General features: G+C 41.4%; 1 protein-coding gene across 1 annotated transcript in view; it reads left to right on the forward strand.

Moving 5' to 3' along the window:
* ACIN1 (apoptotic chromatin condensation inducer 1) overlaps positions 1 to 16,665 on the forward strand; it is a 91,532-nt gene that overhangs the window by 8,731 nt on the left and 66,136 nt on the right. The window contains 4 exon segments of the mRNA XM_040419738.1: positions 1,129 to 1,240; positions 6,053 to 6,169; positions 9,999 to 10,087; positions 10,165 to 14,862. Coding sequence (XP_040275672.1) covers positions 1,129 to 1,240; positions 6,053 to 6,169; positions 9,999 to 10,087; positions 10,165 to 14,862 — 5,016 coding nt within the window.

Below are 16,665 nucleotides of genomic sequence, written 5' to 3' on the forward strand. Positions count from 1 at the left end.
TCATAAAAATGAATGGGAACATGGGCCGCGTGTGTACGGTGCGGCTGCGCTCCCATTCACTTGTATGGGAGGAGGGGGCAGCGCTTGGTGGTGGACGGAAAGCCGGGGTCCTCCAGCCACAGCTCCCCCCGCTCCGTTCTCCTTGTAGGTGCGGGTCCCAGAGGTGGGACCCGCACCTATCAGACAATGGGGGCAGATCCTAGCGATATGCCCCCATTGTATGTGATGGGAATACCCCTTTAAAGGTGCTGCAAAATGGTTTGTCTAGAAAGTACTAATCATCCAGCCAAGAGCGAGGCCTCACGTATCTGTCTCAACCTTAAAATAAAAAGTTATAACTGGCAGAATGCGGGAATACTACACTTGCTTGGTTCTAAAGGACAAAAATGGCTTAGGGTGGGTTCACATCATATTTTATGCCTCCGTTTGACGTATACATTAGGGGGAAAAAAAGGATACAAAAACGTAGCACACCACGTTCTTGTATCCTGCAGGGTCCGGTAAAAAAAAAAGTATACTTTTTTTTTTCCAATAGAACTCTATGGTGAACACATGCCACTGTATAGCATCAGTCTGAGGCATCCATTTAATATATACGTTAAAAGGAAAAACGTGATGTGCACCCAGCCTTAGACTCCCGCACACTGTGATCACCTACTGCATGAAGACTGTACTTGACAGCCTCCCTCCAGTGCAGATTGTGGTACTGACAAAGGGATGGGGACTCTATCTATCATCTCCCCACCAGCTCCGGATTTGTCTGACGGGGCACTAATCACTTCCAGGAAGCAGGATGGTGTCCTGTGTGCCAAATATATCACAGTAGCGCATACCGGATGATAAATATAATGCAACAGATTTTTGAGCCCAAATATTATATATTTTTTTTTTCTTGCTAAAACCCCCTTTTGTGCAAAGTCGTGTCCCCTGAAGCAAGATGCACTATTCTTTTGTGGTGCATTTGCGTTATAACTGTGTCTAAAACTTGATGGTGATGTTTTGCATATTTTGATGCATTTTTCAACAATGCCTAGGTGCAATCACAATGGACACATAATGTATATTGCAAAGTTCGCAACCGGTTGTCCTTTATATGAGCACTGAAGCTATATATATATTTTCCTGCAGATGGGGGAAGAAATGGGACAAAACAGTTTCATAAAGCAGTACCTGGAGAAACAGCAGGAGCTGCTCAGGCAGCGTCTACAGAAAGAAGCACGAGAGGCACAAGAAACAGAAGGTACACCAGTAATTGTTATCTAGTGATCTGAAAGGAAGAGAGGTGACATCATATGTCTTCTGATAGTATAAAGCCGCGGCACTCCAATAATTCTTTATCTTCTGAAGTTTATTTGCACCGAAAAACAGCAACGTTTCGACCAATCCGGTCTTTCTCAAGCTCACTTGAGCTTGAGAAAGACCGGATAGGTCAAAACGTTGCTGTTTTCGGTGCAAATAAACTTCAAAAAATAAAGAATTATTGTAGTGCTGCGGCTTTATACTATCATTTGACATTTGTGGGGTCCAAGAGGCCGGGACTCGACGCTGCAGGCACCACCACAGATTGGATCAGCTTAAAGTGTCCAGTGAGTAGTGCTGTCTTATTGCTATATTGTATCATATGTCTTCTGACCACACAATCTCTTTTGTCCCATCTCCATCGTATCTTTATTTTTTTTATTTTTTTCATACAAGAATTAAAGGATAGATGTACCTGTGGCTGGTAAAGGGCCGATTAACCCTGAAAAACAAGAAAAAAGCATACCTGCTAAGTAAAGCTCTTTCTGCATGGGCATCTGCAAGCGGCTACAGAAAGCAGTATTTAGCAGATTTCCTGCAGTCAGAGAAGTGCCACCTTCTCCCAATGATCAATCTTCTGCAGGGCACCCACTCAGTGCACTCGTATGAGCTCACAGTCAAAACTGGAAGTTTGGGGGCAAAGGGCAGGGCTCAACACTGCATTTACTTTAATGGACTCCCAGAGCAGTGTGAAAGTGGTGGAAACTGCTAAACTTAGCAGCTTCTTACAAAATACCCCCTTGTATGTGTACAGGTATACCTTACAGTACCAGGGCACCGACAGAAAGTGTTAGCCAGCTTTCCCAGATTTCTAAATGTCAAGTTTGCCTATAAAGGTAAATAATGTTACCCTCACGTTGTGCGAGTTACCCAGCTTTTCCAGGACCCTCAAAGGCAAATCTGCCTAGCTGTGGCCATGTTTTGGTGTCAGGAGGGGAATTTGTTCTGGTAGATTTAGTGTTCTGCAGGCTGTTTCACATGGTTTAACCCAGCTTTCCCAGGACACTAAACGACAGATCTGCCTAGTTATAGCACTATTTAGGAGTGGGAAGGGGGATTTATCTTGGTTCACAGTCTGTATTACAGCTCCACATGGTTGTAATCAAGATTCCCCAGGACCCTCACTACGGCACTATTTGGGAGTGAAGACATGGATTTTTTTTAGGTACGTAGTATTTAGCAGTCCCTATTACAGGTCTATATAATTTGTTTCCAAGCTTTTCCAGGACCCCGAATGACAGATCTGTCTAGCAATTTTCTATTCAAAAGGGCGTCTGTTTGACTAGAAAATGTATACGTTTTTTTGCATTTTAGAAGATCTGTGTAGCTATTCTGCAGTATGGAGGATTCTGGCTCACAAATTTAGTAAGGTATAACAATACCAGGGATTTACCAATTCATATATAGTCTGATCTGGCATACTGCAGTCTGGGAAAGCTGGGTAAGAATCTCTGGGGGGCGATAATAGGGGCATATTGGTAAAATGTACACAACACTGCCATGATACACTATGAGTCTGTCAGGATCACACAATCTATTTTCACCATTGCAACTGTACAGCTTTTCCAGGACCCTTAACTGCAAATTGGTCTTGCTATACAAAGGGTTTTATAACAACGTAACTAGCCAATATGGAATTCGGCTTTCTTGGAAAGCTGAGTAACAAGCCACACTTGGTCTATACATTCTGTATGCACTACATCCAAAAATATAATATCAGGACAACCGTGAGTATATACTATATATGTAGTTTGTATTCCAAAACTGCTGAAAGGCAAATCTGCACAATTATGCAGTAAAGGAAAGGATTATCACTGCGTAACTGGGTAGATTAGCTTTTCAGCTTTATGTACTATGTATATGCTACAGCTGGTAATATTGGCACTATGGCTGGTTCTATGTATGTACTAAAGCTTGTGCTATTGGTACTATAGCTGGCACTGTCCCCAAATGTATTTCATACTATTAGTAACTAGAAGATTCATGCACTGTGTAGACAACAATTATCCAGAGTACTAAACCCAGCCCCCTCCTATACTTCCTGGTTCACGTGCACTAGCATCAGAGAAGGAAGACCTAGCTGAATATACTCAGTGCTCCGACAAAAAAAAAAAAATCAAGGAGCAATTGGCTCCTAACCTGAAAAATTTAGTCGCCAAATTAAATTTTTAGTCGCCAAATTTAAAATACATATAATATAGCTGGGATGCTTAGGAGCATGGGGTTTTCTAAGCTACAGCCCATGCCGATAAAGGGGTTGTGCACTCATTTCCATGACCTGTCAGACTAGCCAGATTTGCGTTGGTAATCCCTAGGTGCTGGGTCCCGGCTCATTCGCTTCCAAGCTTCCGCTGCTTGTCTGCTTTTTTCGAGAATCTAATCCAAACAAAAACTTTCCTCGACAGAGTAAGGGTTCATGCACATGAACATATTTTCTTTCCGTGACCGTTCCGTTTTTTTTTTTGCAGACCGTATTACTTTGTGTGCATTCAGTTTCCATATGTCCGTATTTCTGTTCCGCAAAAAAATAGAACATGTCCTATTATTGTCCGCATTACGGGCAAGAATAGTACTGTTCTATTAGGGTCAGCTGTTCCGTTCCGCAAAATACGGAACGCACACGGATGTCAGCCTTATTTTTTGCGGACCGCAAAATGCATACAGTCCTGTGCATGAGCCCTAAAGCACATAATTTAGATTTGGATGCTATGTTCTCCTCCCCAACCTTTTAGCCACTAAGAGGCGCTGGGGTACAACCCCTCTTAGGCTGGGTTCACACGAGCGTGTCCGGATGCGTCCCGGTGTATTGCGGCAAACCCGCGCGATTAGGTACGCAATTGCAGTCAGTTTTGACTGCGATTGCGTTCCGATGTTCAGTTTTTATCGCGCGGGTGCAATGTGTTTTGCACTCGCGTGATAAAAAACCGACTGTGGTACCCAGACCCGAACTTCTTCACAGAAGTTCAGGTTTGGGTTAGTTGTAGTGTGGATTTTATTATTTTCCCTTATAACATGGTTATAAGGGAAAATAATAGCATTCTGAATACAGAATGCTTAGTAGGAGGTCAATTGAGGGTTAAAAAAAATAAAATCATTAACTCACCTTCTCCTCTTGATCGCGTAGTTCCTGATCTCTTCTTTAATGATGAGCTGTGGGCTAAAGGACCTGTGGTGACATCAGATCACATGCTCCAATCACATGGTCCATCACCACAGTGATGGACCATGTGATTGGAGCATGTGATCTGACGTCACCACAGGTCCTTTAGCCCACAGCTCATCATTAAAGAAGTAAAGAAGAGATCGGGAACTACGCGATCAAGAGGAGAAGGTGAGTTGTTTATTTAAAAAAATTTTTAACCCTCAATTGATCACCTACTAAGCATTCTGTATTCAGAATGCTATTATTTTCCCTTATAACCATGTTATAAGGGAAAATAATACAGTGAATAGACTGTCACCTAGCAACCATGCGTGAAAATCGCATCGCATCCACACTTGCTTGCGGATGCTTGCGATTTTCACGCAACCCCATTCACTTCTATGGGGCCTGCATTGCGTGAAAAACGCACTATATAGAGCATGCTGCGATTTTCACGCAACGCACAAGTGATGCGTGAAAATCACCGCTCATCTGAACAGCCCCATTGAAATGAATGGGTCAGGATTCAGTGCGGGTGTAATACGTTCACCTACCGCATTGCACCCGCGCGGAAATCTCGCCTGTGTGAACCCAGCCTTACCCTCAACCAGGAGTACAGCACCAAGCTACACTGACATATTGTAACAAACCCACAGCTCTGTCTGTACATATGTGTTTATTCACTGTGTGTTACTACCTCACTATTTTCAAACTTTCTGCTTGTAGTCAGCCACTGGGACACTGAAAACTATCTTAACCTTCTACGTATTACAGCTGAGGTTCCGTTGCAATGTATCAGTGTAGATAAAGCATGGCGTTTACCACTGGATTGCAGGTTTTGGATGTAAGCGTGAACATCTGCATTCACTGACAGCAAGCAGACATCTTCAATTTGATGCAGTGTGGCAAGAGGAAAGGGAGGGAGTTCCATTTTGAAGATAAAGGTTTGTCTGGACTGGTCAGACTACAACTTGTCCTGTAAAAGACAAGCCGTCATATGACCACATTGATAGAAAAATAAAAAAGTTATAGCTTTTGGAAGGCAACAATGAAAAAATGAAGAAATTTGCTTGGCCCAAAACTGGCTAGTCATTAAGGGGTTAAAGGGGCTGTCCTAGGACTACAGTGTTTATTTGTTTTGCTATGAATAATAATAATCTTCATTTATATAGCGCCAACATATTCTGCAGCGCTTTACAATCGATGAACAACTAGGATTCAATCTTTAAAGGGTTTTCTGCAATTTAAATATTGATGACCCATTCTCATGGCAGATTATCAATATCTGATGGGTCACAGTCCGACTCCCCGCACCCCCTCTGATCATCTGTTTGAAGAGGCATGCAATGTCACGTCCATCATTCACATGGCCTCTGTGACGCTTTGTCTCATTCAGGTGACTTAGACTGAGCTGTAATACCACTATACAATGTACAGCGGTGTGTTTGGTATAGTATGAAGAGGACGCAGTGCTCGGATGACCTCTGCAACCCATTTAATATCTCCATTTTGCTGCCTTCCCCATCTGGTCTCCATTTTTCTGTGCTCCAAGCTTTGATAGGGACTGTTTGATTCTTTGGATGATTACAGAAATGTCTCTTTGCTTTACAGAAACTTTTGCAGATTCTGAGGATGAAAACATGAACCCTGACATAGTGCCAGAACCTCCTGATATTATCTGTGATGTTCTGAGAATGCCAGAAGTAGAACTGGGAAAACATACTCCTAGTATGTATATAACTGCAGTATTGTGAAAAAATACCATATCTTCATTTAGCACCCAGTTGATGCCTCTGAGTACACTGACAATTACAAATGCTGATGACATTGCTTGAAGTAACAATATTAAAGAGGACCTTCCACCTCTCCTGACGTGTCTGTTTTAGTAGCTACTTGCATCCTCCATGTAACAACAACTCTGGAGCATCTAGTCTAATGACTATTGTGTACCGTTGTCCTCTTATTCCTGTTAGAATTTTTTTGGGATAAAGGCACAGATAGGTTTTACCAGTTGGTGGTGTTTTCCTGTACAGTCTGACACTGGCAGCACTAATTGGACAAGGTCAGACACAACAGGGACCCCCCCCCCCCCCCCCCCAAACTGGTAACTCCCCTCTCTACCTTTATCCATAAACTTCTAGCAAGAATAACAGAAGAATGGCACAACATAGTCAAAAAATAGGTGCTCCAGCATTGTTATACCATGGGGAATGCAAGTAGCTACTAAAACAGACATGTCAGGGGTTTTGAAAGCTCCTCTTTAATTTACTTGCAATAAATCAGCCAAAACATGTAATATATTGTAGTGTGTAGTAATACAAGAATAACATTTGCTGTAAACCCTTAATGCAAATTGACTGACTTACATGTACAGTCAGGTCCATAAATATTGGGACATTGACACAATTCTAACATTTTTGGCTCTATACACCACCACAATGGATTTGAAATGAAACGAACAAGATGTGCTTTAACTGCAGACTGTCAGCTTTAATTTGAGGGTATTTACATCCAAATCAGGTGAACGGTGTAGGAATTACAACAGTTTGCATATGTGCCTCCCGCTTGGTAAGGAGCCAAAAGTAATGGGACAGAATAATAATCATAAATCAAACTTTCACTTTTTAATACTTGGTTGCAAATCCTTTGCAGTCAATTACAGCCTGAAGTCTGGAACGCATAGACATCACCAGACGCTGGGTTTCATCCCTGGTGATGCTCGGCCAGGCCTCTACTGCAACTGTCTTCAGTTCCTGCTTGTTCTTGGGGGATTTTCCCTTCAGTTTTGTCTTCAGCAAGTGAAATGCATGCTCAATCGGATTCTGGTCAGGTGATTGACTTGGCCATTGCATAACATTCCACTTCTTTCCCTTAAAAAGCTCTTTGGTTGCTTTTGCAGTATGCTTTGGGTCATTGTCCATTTGCACTGTGAAGCACTGTCCAATGAGTTCTGAAGCATTTGGCTGAATATGAGCAGATAATATTGCCCGAAACACTTCAGAATTTATCCTGCTGCTTTTGTCAGCAGTCACATCATCAATAAATACAAGAGAACCAGTTCCATTGTCAGCCATACATGCCCACGCCATAACATTACCACCACCATGCTTCACTGATGAGGTGGTATGGTTAGGATCATGAGCAGTTCCTTTCCTTCTCCATACTCTTCTCTTCCCATCACTCTGGTACAAGTTGATCTTGGTCTCATCTGTCCATAGTATGTTGTTCGCGAACTGTGAAGGCTTTTTTTTATGTCGTTTGGCGAACTCTAATCTGGCCTTCCTGTTTTTGAGGCTCACCAATGGTTTACATCTTGTGGTGAACCCTCTGTATTCACTCTGGTGAAGTCTTCTCTTGATTGTTGACTTTGACACACATACACCTACCTCCTGCAGAGTGTTCTTGATCTGGCCAACTGTTGTGAAGGGTGTTTTCTTCACCAGGGAAAGAATTCTTCGGTCATCCACCACAGTTGTTTTCCATGGTCTTCCGGGTCTTTTGGTGTTGCTGAACTCACTGATGCGTTCCTTCTTTTTAAGAATGTTCCAAACAGTTTTGGCCAGGCCTAATGTTTTTGCTATCTCTCTGATGGGTTTGTTTTGTTTTTTCAGCCTAATGATGGCTTGCTTCACTGATAGTGACAGCTCTTTGGATTTCATCTTGAGAGTTAACAGCAACAGATTACAAATGCAAATAGCACACTTGAAATGAACTCTGGACCCTTTATCTGCTCATTGTAATTGGGATAATGAGAGACTAACACACACCTGGCCATGGAACAGCTGAGAAGCCAATTGTCCCATTACTTTTGGTCCCTTAACAAGTGGGAGACACATATGCAAACTGCTGCAATTCCTACATCGTTCACCTGATTTAGATGTAAATACCCTCAAATTAAAGCTGACAGTCTGCAGTTAAAGCACATCTTGTTCGTTTCATTTCAAATCCATTGTGGTGGTGCATAGAGTCAAAAATGTTAGAATTGTGTCAATGTCCCAATATTTATGGAACTGACTGTATGTCATCTGCAGTCTCTACTTGCCACATAATGCTGTACATGTAAATGCTGATCGTGCATGTGGTAACTGACAACCAGATTCCCCCCCCCTGGATCATCTGGGAACGGAGATAAAGGCCTATTAACAATCTACAGGCAGGATCTAGGACATTAGTGTAAAGTATTGCAGTGAATTCTGTCAGTTATCAGGGAATCCAATATCCAAGTCCTCTAGTGGGACTAAAAATAAATGTTATACAATGTTTGAAAAAGGATAAAACACAAACTCACTTTTCTGCACTTTCTTGTGTTAAAGAAAGAAAGAAGCAGACATAATAAGAATTGCTGCATCTGTAACGACAATTATTTAATCCTGCATGGTGAGCGTAATAAAAAAATAAAACATGGCAGACTTCCATTTTTTTTTTTTCATCCTGCCTCTCAAAAAAATAAGAAAGATTTAAAAAGTGATAAAAAAAACCTGTATGTACCTTAAAATGGAACCAAGGAAAACTCATTCCACAAAAACACAAGCTCTCACGCAGCTTTGAAAATAAATCGGTTTGACTCTGGCGAAACAAATGTATTTATTGTTTGTGAAAAAAATGTCTGTATTGTGCAAAGAGTTGGAAAACATAACAAAATCTGAACATAATTTGGTATTGCCATAATCCTATAGGCCTGCAGAATAAAGCTGTCTCTGCAGTATGGTGACCGGTGCAAAATTTTAACGCAATAAAACAATTGTGGAATTGCTATATTTTTCCATTCCCCCCCCAGAAAAGTTGAATAATATAGAGCCATGGAGAAGGTAGCAAAAAAAAGAATGTTTGGGAATGTCCTTGCAGAGATAACAGCGCACTGTCTGGTCAGTTTAGGTGTATGGTACGCCTTTGCAGAGTAAGCTGCCATTCATGTCAGTAGAAGCAGCTCCATCCACTACTCAATGGATGAATGCAACTTTCCACACCAGAGCTACCCTGTAACAGCTGGCCGATCAGATATTGATGGCCTATCCTGGGAATGGGCCATCAATGTCAATATTCTGTTTATGGATACAGCCTGTTTTGGATTTCAGGGCGTAGTTTTATTTTTTTTTCCATCTCCTCTTTTCTTCATTTCAAAAGCTTTTTTTTTTTTTTTTTTTTTTTTCTGTCAACATACCCATAATTTTTGGGGTACCTATATATTGTATAACGTTTCTTCATTTCTGGTGGTGACTGTTGCTGATCCATAACATTTTTATTTTTCTGCCAGCAGAGCTGTATGAAGGACTGTTTTTTGTGGGGCAAGTAGTTTAGATTTGTGACATCTTGGGTTACATAAGACTTTTTAAAAACAAAAACAGCAATTTTGACGATGCAGAGCAGGAAGGTGTTACTATAATGTTTTTATTAATTATGTTAATACTTCACTAATTATCATACATAATGATTAATTGTTTCATTTATCCTACATTAAACCACTCCATCAGAGCTTGCCAGAATTGTTGGCAGAACCATGTTTGTTTGTCATAGAAAGAATTATCTTGGATACTGAAGGTTAAATTCTTTATTACAGAAAAAAGTCATTCAGTTTTGGAAGACCCAAACGAATCTGAAGAAGAGTTGCCCAAGAAGCGCGAGAGGAGGTCATCTCGAGTAAAACAGGTACCTCTTCCTTCCACTACTTACATTAGTGCTTAAATAATGCCACAGGCTTAGTTTTATTTGTCTTTACTTTTCAGACCAAAGTTTCTAAGCCAAGTGTAGTTACACAACCAGTGCAAGAACAAGAACCACGTAGGACATCAGCACGTGCACGTAAATCTGCTGCAAGAGAAGAAGTAGAAGAGGTAGGTGAAGAAGGGGAGGAAGAAATGGAAGAAGAAAAAGAGCCAGCAGTTGAGAAGGATGAGGAAGAAACTCCAAAAAGAAGAAGATCCTCCAGAACAACTGCTGCTGTTCAGCCCAAAAAGTCACCAAAATTAAAACGATCTCCTTCCCCGCCTGAGTTATTAGAACCTGTTTCTAAAACAGCAACTCTTGAAGGAGAAGAGACTTCAGAAGAACGTGTTCCTCCAATGCTATCTCTTGAAGGTATTCACCAACAAATTTCTGAGAAGCAAGTGTCACCAGTGTCTGAAAAAAACACCTCTTCAAAGCTGCTCATCAAAGAGAGCCCGAAGAGTCATAGATCACCACAGAAATGGAGACGCCAGAGGGGAGAACGAATTGACACTGGTACAGATGCTGAAGTACTGCAAGCACCAGACAGTGTTATTCAACAGACTACATGCAGTGAAAGGGAAGATGAAAAAATGGAGATTGTACAGCAGGGTGAAGACACTAAGTGTACCTCCACACACACAACAGGTGCTACTACTGCTAAGGTTGCAAAAGGAAGGGCATCTCTGGTTTTGATGAAGCCTCCGGTTCGTTCAAAATTGGAAGGGAAAACATCTGTGTGTACACAAAGTCTGCAGATAGTGGAAAAGTTATCATCAAGGGGTGTTCAGGCTATGTCCATATTAGAAAAACAAGAACCAGATCCTTGTTCTAAATTAAAAGACAGACAGTCTTTGTCAAACTCTCCTGAATTAGTAAAATCAAGTGTTAAGTCAAAATCTTTGCATGAAAAATCAGATGCAAGTTCATTGTTAGTTAGTGGTCCAAATGAATCAGCTTTTTCTCCTAGCTTACCTAGAACAAGAAGGTTAAGGAATAGAACATCAAGTGCACAACAAGACCAACCAGAAAATGTACAAACTCCACCAGCAGTGGATCTTCAGGAGAAAGCACAAGCACCAGTGATACTGAATGAGCCACTGGATAACGAGCAAGAAAGTGTTCTAAAAGTATCTGAATGTAAACAGACTGAGGTCCAACCAGAGAAGCAAACTGAAACCAGGCCACATAGAACTGAAATAGAAGTAAAAACAGAAGAGATTATTGACGCACCTCAATTGGATGATTCATTAGCATCAGAAGCAAAGGAAACCAGCAGCACCAACACTTTCAATGTAAGTTCTGTCACAGAAAATGTATGTTGTTCAGTACCATCAGAATTGGAAGAGTCCTCCTTAAATATCAGACCTCGTACTGAAGAAATCTCTTTGGTTAAGGAAGCCCCAGAAATGGCTGTAGAAAACAAGGAATCATTGAGTACAGAAGAAACTTTGGACACACAAAATAGCCCAGTGGTACAAGACTCTGCAAATGTTGCATCTGTAGAAGCCATTGTTCCTGAAATGGTCCCAGACACACAACAGTCCTTGCATACACAAGAGGAGACCTCAGTGAAGCCATATAAAAAGCGACAAAGAGATGACGAATCGGAGTCTGAAACAGTGACAAAAGATTGTCCTATGATTGTAGATGAGGCATTAGAAAACACTGAAGATATTTCAATGACTCCAGTGCCCATGTCACCAACTAAACAAGAACCTATAACTATAGATGAAACTGCACAGGCTGCCATGAGTATAGAGGAGTCCCTTAACATTTTAACAGCTGAGGATGTGAGAATGGATGCCAACCAGGAAGACACTAGACCATTGACTGAAGTTGACACAACTGCATCCTCATCAGCATTATCATCATGTAGTAACTCGGATGTAGTATTGGAAAATTCTGTAGAACAACAATCAGATAATGTCTCTCCGCAACAAGGTCAAGAAGCAACAGTCACCAATAAGATTTCCCATGAATCTGAAATATCACAGCAGGACAGTGTTATGGACCTAGAAGTCACAGAAAATAATGTGAGTGACAGGGATTTACCAGTTAATTCAGACAGAGAAAATCCTACCAGTCCCTCAAAACCTGATATGCAGGACAATAATGTTGATGAATCTGTATCAATACCTGCAGCTGAAAAATATGTTATTGCCCAGAGTACTGCAGAAGTTGTTCGTTCAAAAGAATGTAAAGATAATAGTGTGGTTCCAGAGGAAGTTAGCGTTCAACCTTCAGAGACTGCCATTGATACTCAGCAGTCTGATGTGACAATGGCAGAGGAGGACGTTCCAGTTATTGCACAGGAAGAGGATGAATTGAAGAAAGAATCAGTTTCTGAAGATCATGAAGAAAAGTCGGTGGAAGAGCACAGAGAACTAGAAATTCTTTCTACACAGCCACCTGAACATGAAGAAAAGTCAGCAGAAGAACACAGACAACTAGAAATTCTTACTACACAACCACCTGAACATAAGGAAAAGTCAGTGGTAGAACACACAAAACTAGAAATTCTTACTACACAACCACCTGAACATAAGGAAAAGTCAGTGGTAGAACACACAAAACTAGAAATTCTTTCTACACAACCACCTGAACATGTAGAAAAGTCAGTGAAAGAACACACAGAACCAGAAATTCTTTCTACACAACCACCTGAACTTAAAGAAAAGTCAGTGGAAGAACACACAGAACTAGACATTCTTACTACACACCCACCTGAACTTAAAGAAAAGTCAGTGGAAGAACACACAGAACTAGACATTCTTTCTACACAACCACCTGAACATGAAGAAAAGTCAGTGGAAAAACACACAGAATTAGACATTCTTTCTACACAACCACCTGAACATGAAGAAAAGTCAGTGGAAGAACACACAGAACCGGATATTTTTTCTACAAAACCACCTGAACATGTAGAAAAGTCAGTGGAAGAACACACAGGACCAGAAATTCTTTCTACACAACCATCTGAACTTGAAGAAAAGTCAGTGGAAGAACACACAGAACTAGAAATTCTTTCTACGCAACCACCTGAACTTGAAGAAAAGTCAGTGGTAGAACACACAAAACTAGAAATTCTTTCTACACAACCACCTGAACATGTAGAAAAGTCAGTGGAAGAACACACAGAACCAGAAATTCTTTCTACACAACCACCTGAACTTGAAGAAAAGTCAGTGGAAGAACACACAGAACTAGAAATTCTTTCTACACAACCACCTGAACGTAAGGAAAAGTCAGTGGTAGAACACACAAAACTAGAAATTCTTTCTACACAACCACCTGAACATGTAGAAAAGTCAGTGGAAGAACACACAGAAATTATTTCTACACAACCACCTGAACTTGAAGAAAAGTCAGTGGAAGAACACACAGAACTAGAAATTCTTTCTACACAACCACCTGAACATAAGGAAAAGTCAGTGGTAGAACACACAAAACTAAAAATTCTTTCTACACAACCACCTGAACATGTAGAAAAGTCAGTGGAAGAACACACAGAACCAGAAATTCTTTCTACACAACCACCTGAACTTGAAGAAAAGTCAGTGGAAGAACACACAGAACTAGAAATTCTTTCTACACAACCACCTGAACATAAGGAAAAGTCAGTGGTAGAACACACAAAACTAGAAATTCTTTCTACACAACCACCTGAACTTGAAGAAAAGTCAGTGGAAGAACACCCAAAACTAGACATTCTTTCTACGCAACCACCTGAACATGAAGAAAAGTCAGTGGAAGAACTCACAAAAGTAGACATTCTTTCTACGCAACCACCTGAACATGAAGAAAAGTCAGTGGAAGAACACACAAAAGTAGACATTCTTTCTACGCAACCACCTGAACATGAAGAAAAGTCAGTGGAAGAACACACAAAAGTAAACATTCTTTCTACGCAACCGCCTGAACATGAAGAAAAGTCAGTGGAAGAACACACAAAACTAGACATTCTTTCTACGCAATCACCTGAACATGAAGAAAAGTCAGTGGAAGAACACACAAAACTAGACATTCTTTCTACGCAACCACCTGAACACAAACTAGACATTCTTTCTACGCAACCACCTGAACATAATGTGGAAGAACCAAAAGTAACCCAGTTACCCTCACCACCCCCAAATGAGGTTGATAGCAAATGTGTTATGCAAGCCACAAAAGAAGATGAAAATCAAAGTACACAAACTAATGAGGGTGAGGAACAAACTGTCTCAGTGGCACCATCAGAGCTAAAGCAGCCACAGGTAGAATGCCTTATAGATGTAGCTATTGCGACAGACCAGATATTGTCCCCTGACACAGAGAGCAATGAAGTTATTGATATATCAGAAAAAACAGAACCTCAAAAGGAAGATGAACCAGTTAAATCAAACAATGATGAATCACCTGTTCATCATACAATGGATGAAGTGCTGCCCAATAAAGAGCAGTACCATGAAGTAGAAGAAGATTCTCCTGAACCAGTAGATGTTGCAAAGAAGGCCACTGTGGTAGAATTCCGACGAAGTAGGACCTCTTCTTCTTCTTCTTCATCCTCCTCCTCTTCATCTTCTTCATCGTCATCTTCTTCCTCATCCCGCTCATCACGTTCTTCTACCGAGAAGTCATCCCGTTCTAGATGTAGCTCCCATTCTAAGTCCTCATCACCAGAAAGGCAAGATCAGAAGTCACAGTCCTCAAGGTCTTCAACTCCTCACAGTGACAAGGTTAGGTTCTGCTAATTTAAAAAAATGTATTGTGAGCTTGGTGATTATATTTTTATTAAGCATGATAATGAATCCAGATGCTGACAATCATTCTAAAGCCTATGTCGTCTTGTGAGCGCTTTAAAACAGTGGCCTTCTTTTCTTCCCTTTTCCTAATCTGATATATTTTGAAAACTGGTTATTTCAGAACCCAATACACGGCCAGATTTAATATCCAGCTTAGGCTCTGTTCATACTTGCACAAAAAATATTCTGTTTTATAAGGAATTAGTTTGCATACCTGATGAATTTTTATCACTTATGCATTTCACCATCATTGGGAAAAAACAGGCACAATTGCAGATAATAGGAATTTCTGACCACAGACTAGGAAACGTGATACGGATTCCTTCTTTTTTGCATGGCATTTTTGTTTAATTCACACATTTTGTCCCAGTGACAGCTGCAAAAACCTGCGGCTTTCTTGCCCACTTAGATATTAAAGATTGAAGCAGCGTTCCTCTCCTTCAGCCAGCTGTGATCTCAGCCAGTTTAGAGGAGGAGAGGGTGGAATGTGCTGACAGGCTGCACAGAGGAGAGAGAAAAAAGATTCTCACTCCCTGTCTAACTGTACTTGACACCAGGGGGAGGGTAAAATGGACTTCTGTGCATGTTATCTATCCCCCTCTCCTCTATCAATCAGAGTTTTTTTTTTTATCAGGAAAGAAGATACAAGATGATCACCTGGTCATCTAAACATCAATCAGCGTCTAGTTAAAGGGTTTCTACCACCACATTTTGACCTAATTAGCTGTCTGACACTAGCGATCTGCTAGTGTCTGCTGTACCTAACCATGCTATTGTAATACCTTTCTCTGCAGCGGTTACCCTAAAAAATGAACTTTTATTGCTATGCAAATGAGCCTCTAGGTGCTATGGGGGCGTCTTTTCAGCCACCTAGAGGCTCCGTCTACTCACCATGTCTGCCGCCCAGCTCGTCCCTCCAGCCCGCCCATCTCCTCTAGATTGACAGCCTCCAACGCATCTATCGCGGCCGAATTTTCGCGCAGGCGCAGTGACTGTTGGACCGCTCCCTGCGCCGGCATCTCCACTGCGCCGATGACGTCAGAGTGCTCCCAGGAACAGACTTCGCCCGGCCTCAAGCAGTGGAGATGCGCAGGAGCAGTGGAGATGCCGGCGCAGGGAGTGGTCTGATCATTGTGCCTGCGCCGAATACAGACGCACACGGCGCAGGCGCGAGAATTCGGCCGCGATGGAGGCTGTCAATCTAGAGGAGATGGGCGGGCTGGAGGGACGAGTTGGGCGGCAGACATGTTGAGTAGCACATTTTCGTTTTTTAGGGTAACCGCTGCAGAGAAAAGTATTACAATAGCATGGTTAGGTACAGCAGACACTAGCAGATCGCTAGTGTCAGACAGCTAATTAGGTCAAAATGTGATGGTAGAAACCCTTTAAGCCATTTATTGATGCAACAACCTAGATGTTTATAAGAGTCTGGATCACGGCATCAAATAAGTCACCCCAAACTTACATCCCACACACAAACATCCGTAACACACATTGTCCCTGTCCATATCCAATCTTTAGTGTAAAATATGCAGACTGCTTCTCGCGATTCCCATTACACGCTGTAGTAATATTGATGATGAGGATTATCACTAGAGAGGAATATGTCATATTTTTCTTTCTTTTTATATATTTATGAAAAACATTTATACAGTCAGAAAAGATGTTGGTCCAGGTTTACTAATCGTAAAGATGTTGTAAGCTTAGACAGGCTGTTTGGACGGGCAGCGGATTTAT

Source organism: Bufo bufo, chromosome 2, assembly GCF_905171765.1.
Source record: "Bufo bufo chromosome 2, aBufBuf1.1, whole genome shotgun sequence".
Lineage (NCBI taxonomy): Eukaryota > Metazoa > Chordata > Amphibia > Anura > Bufonidae > Bufo > Bufo bufo.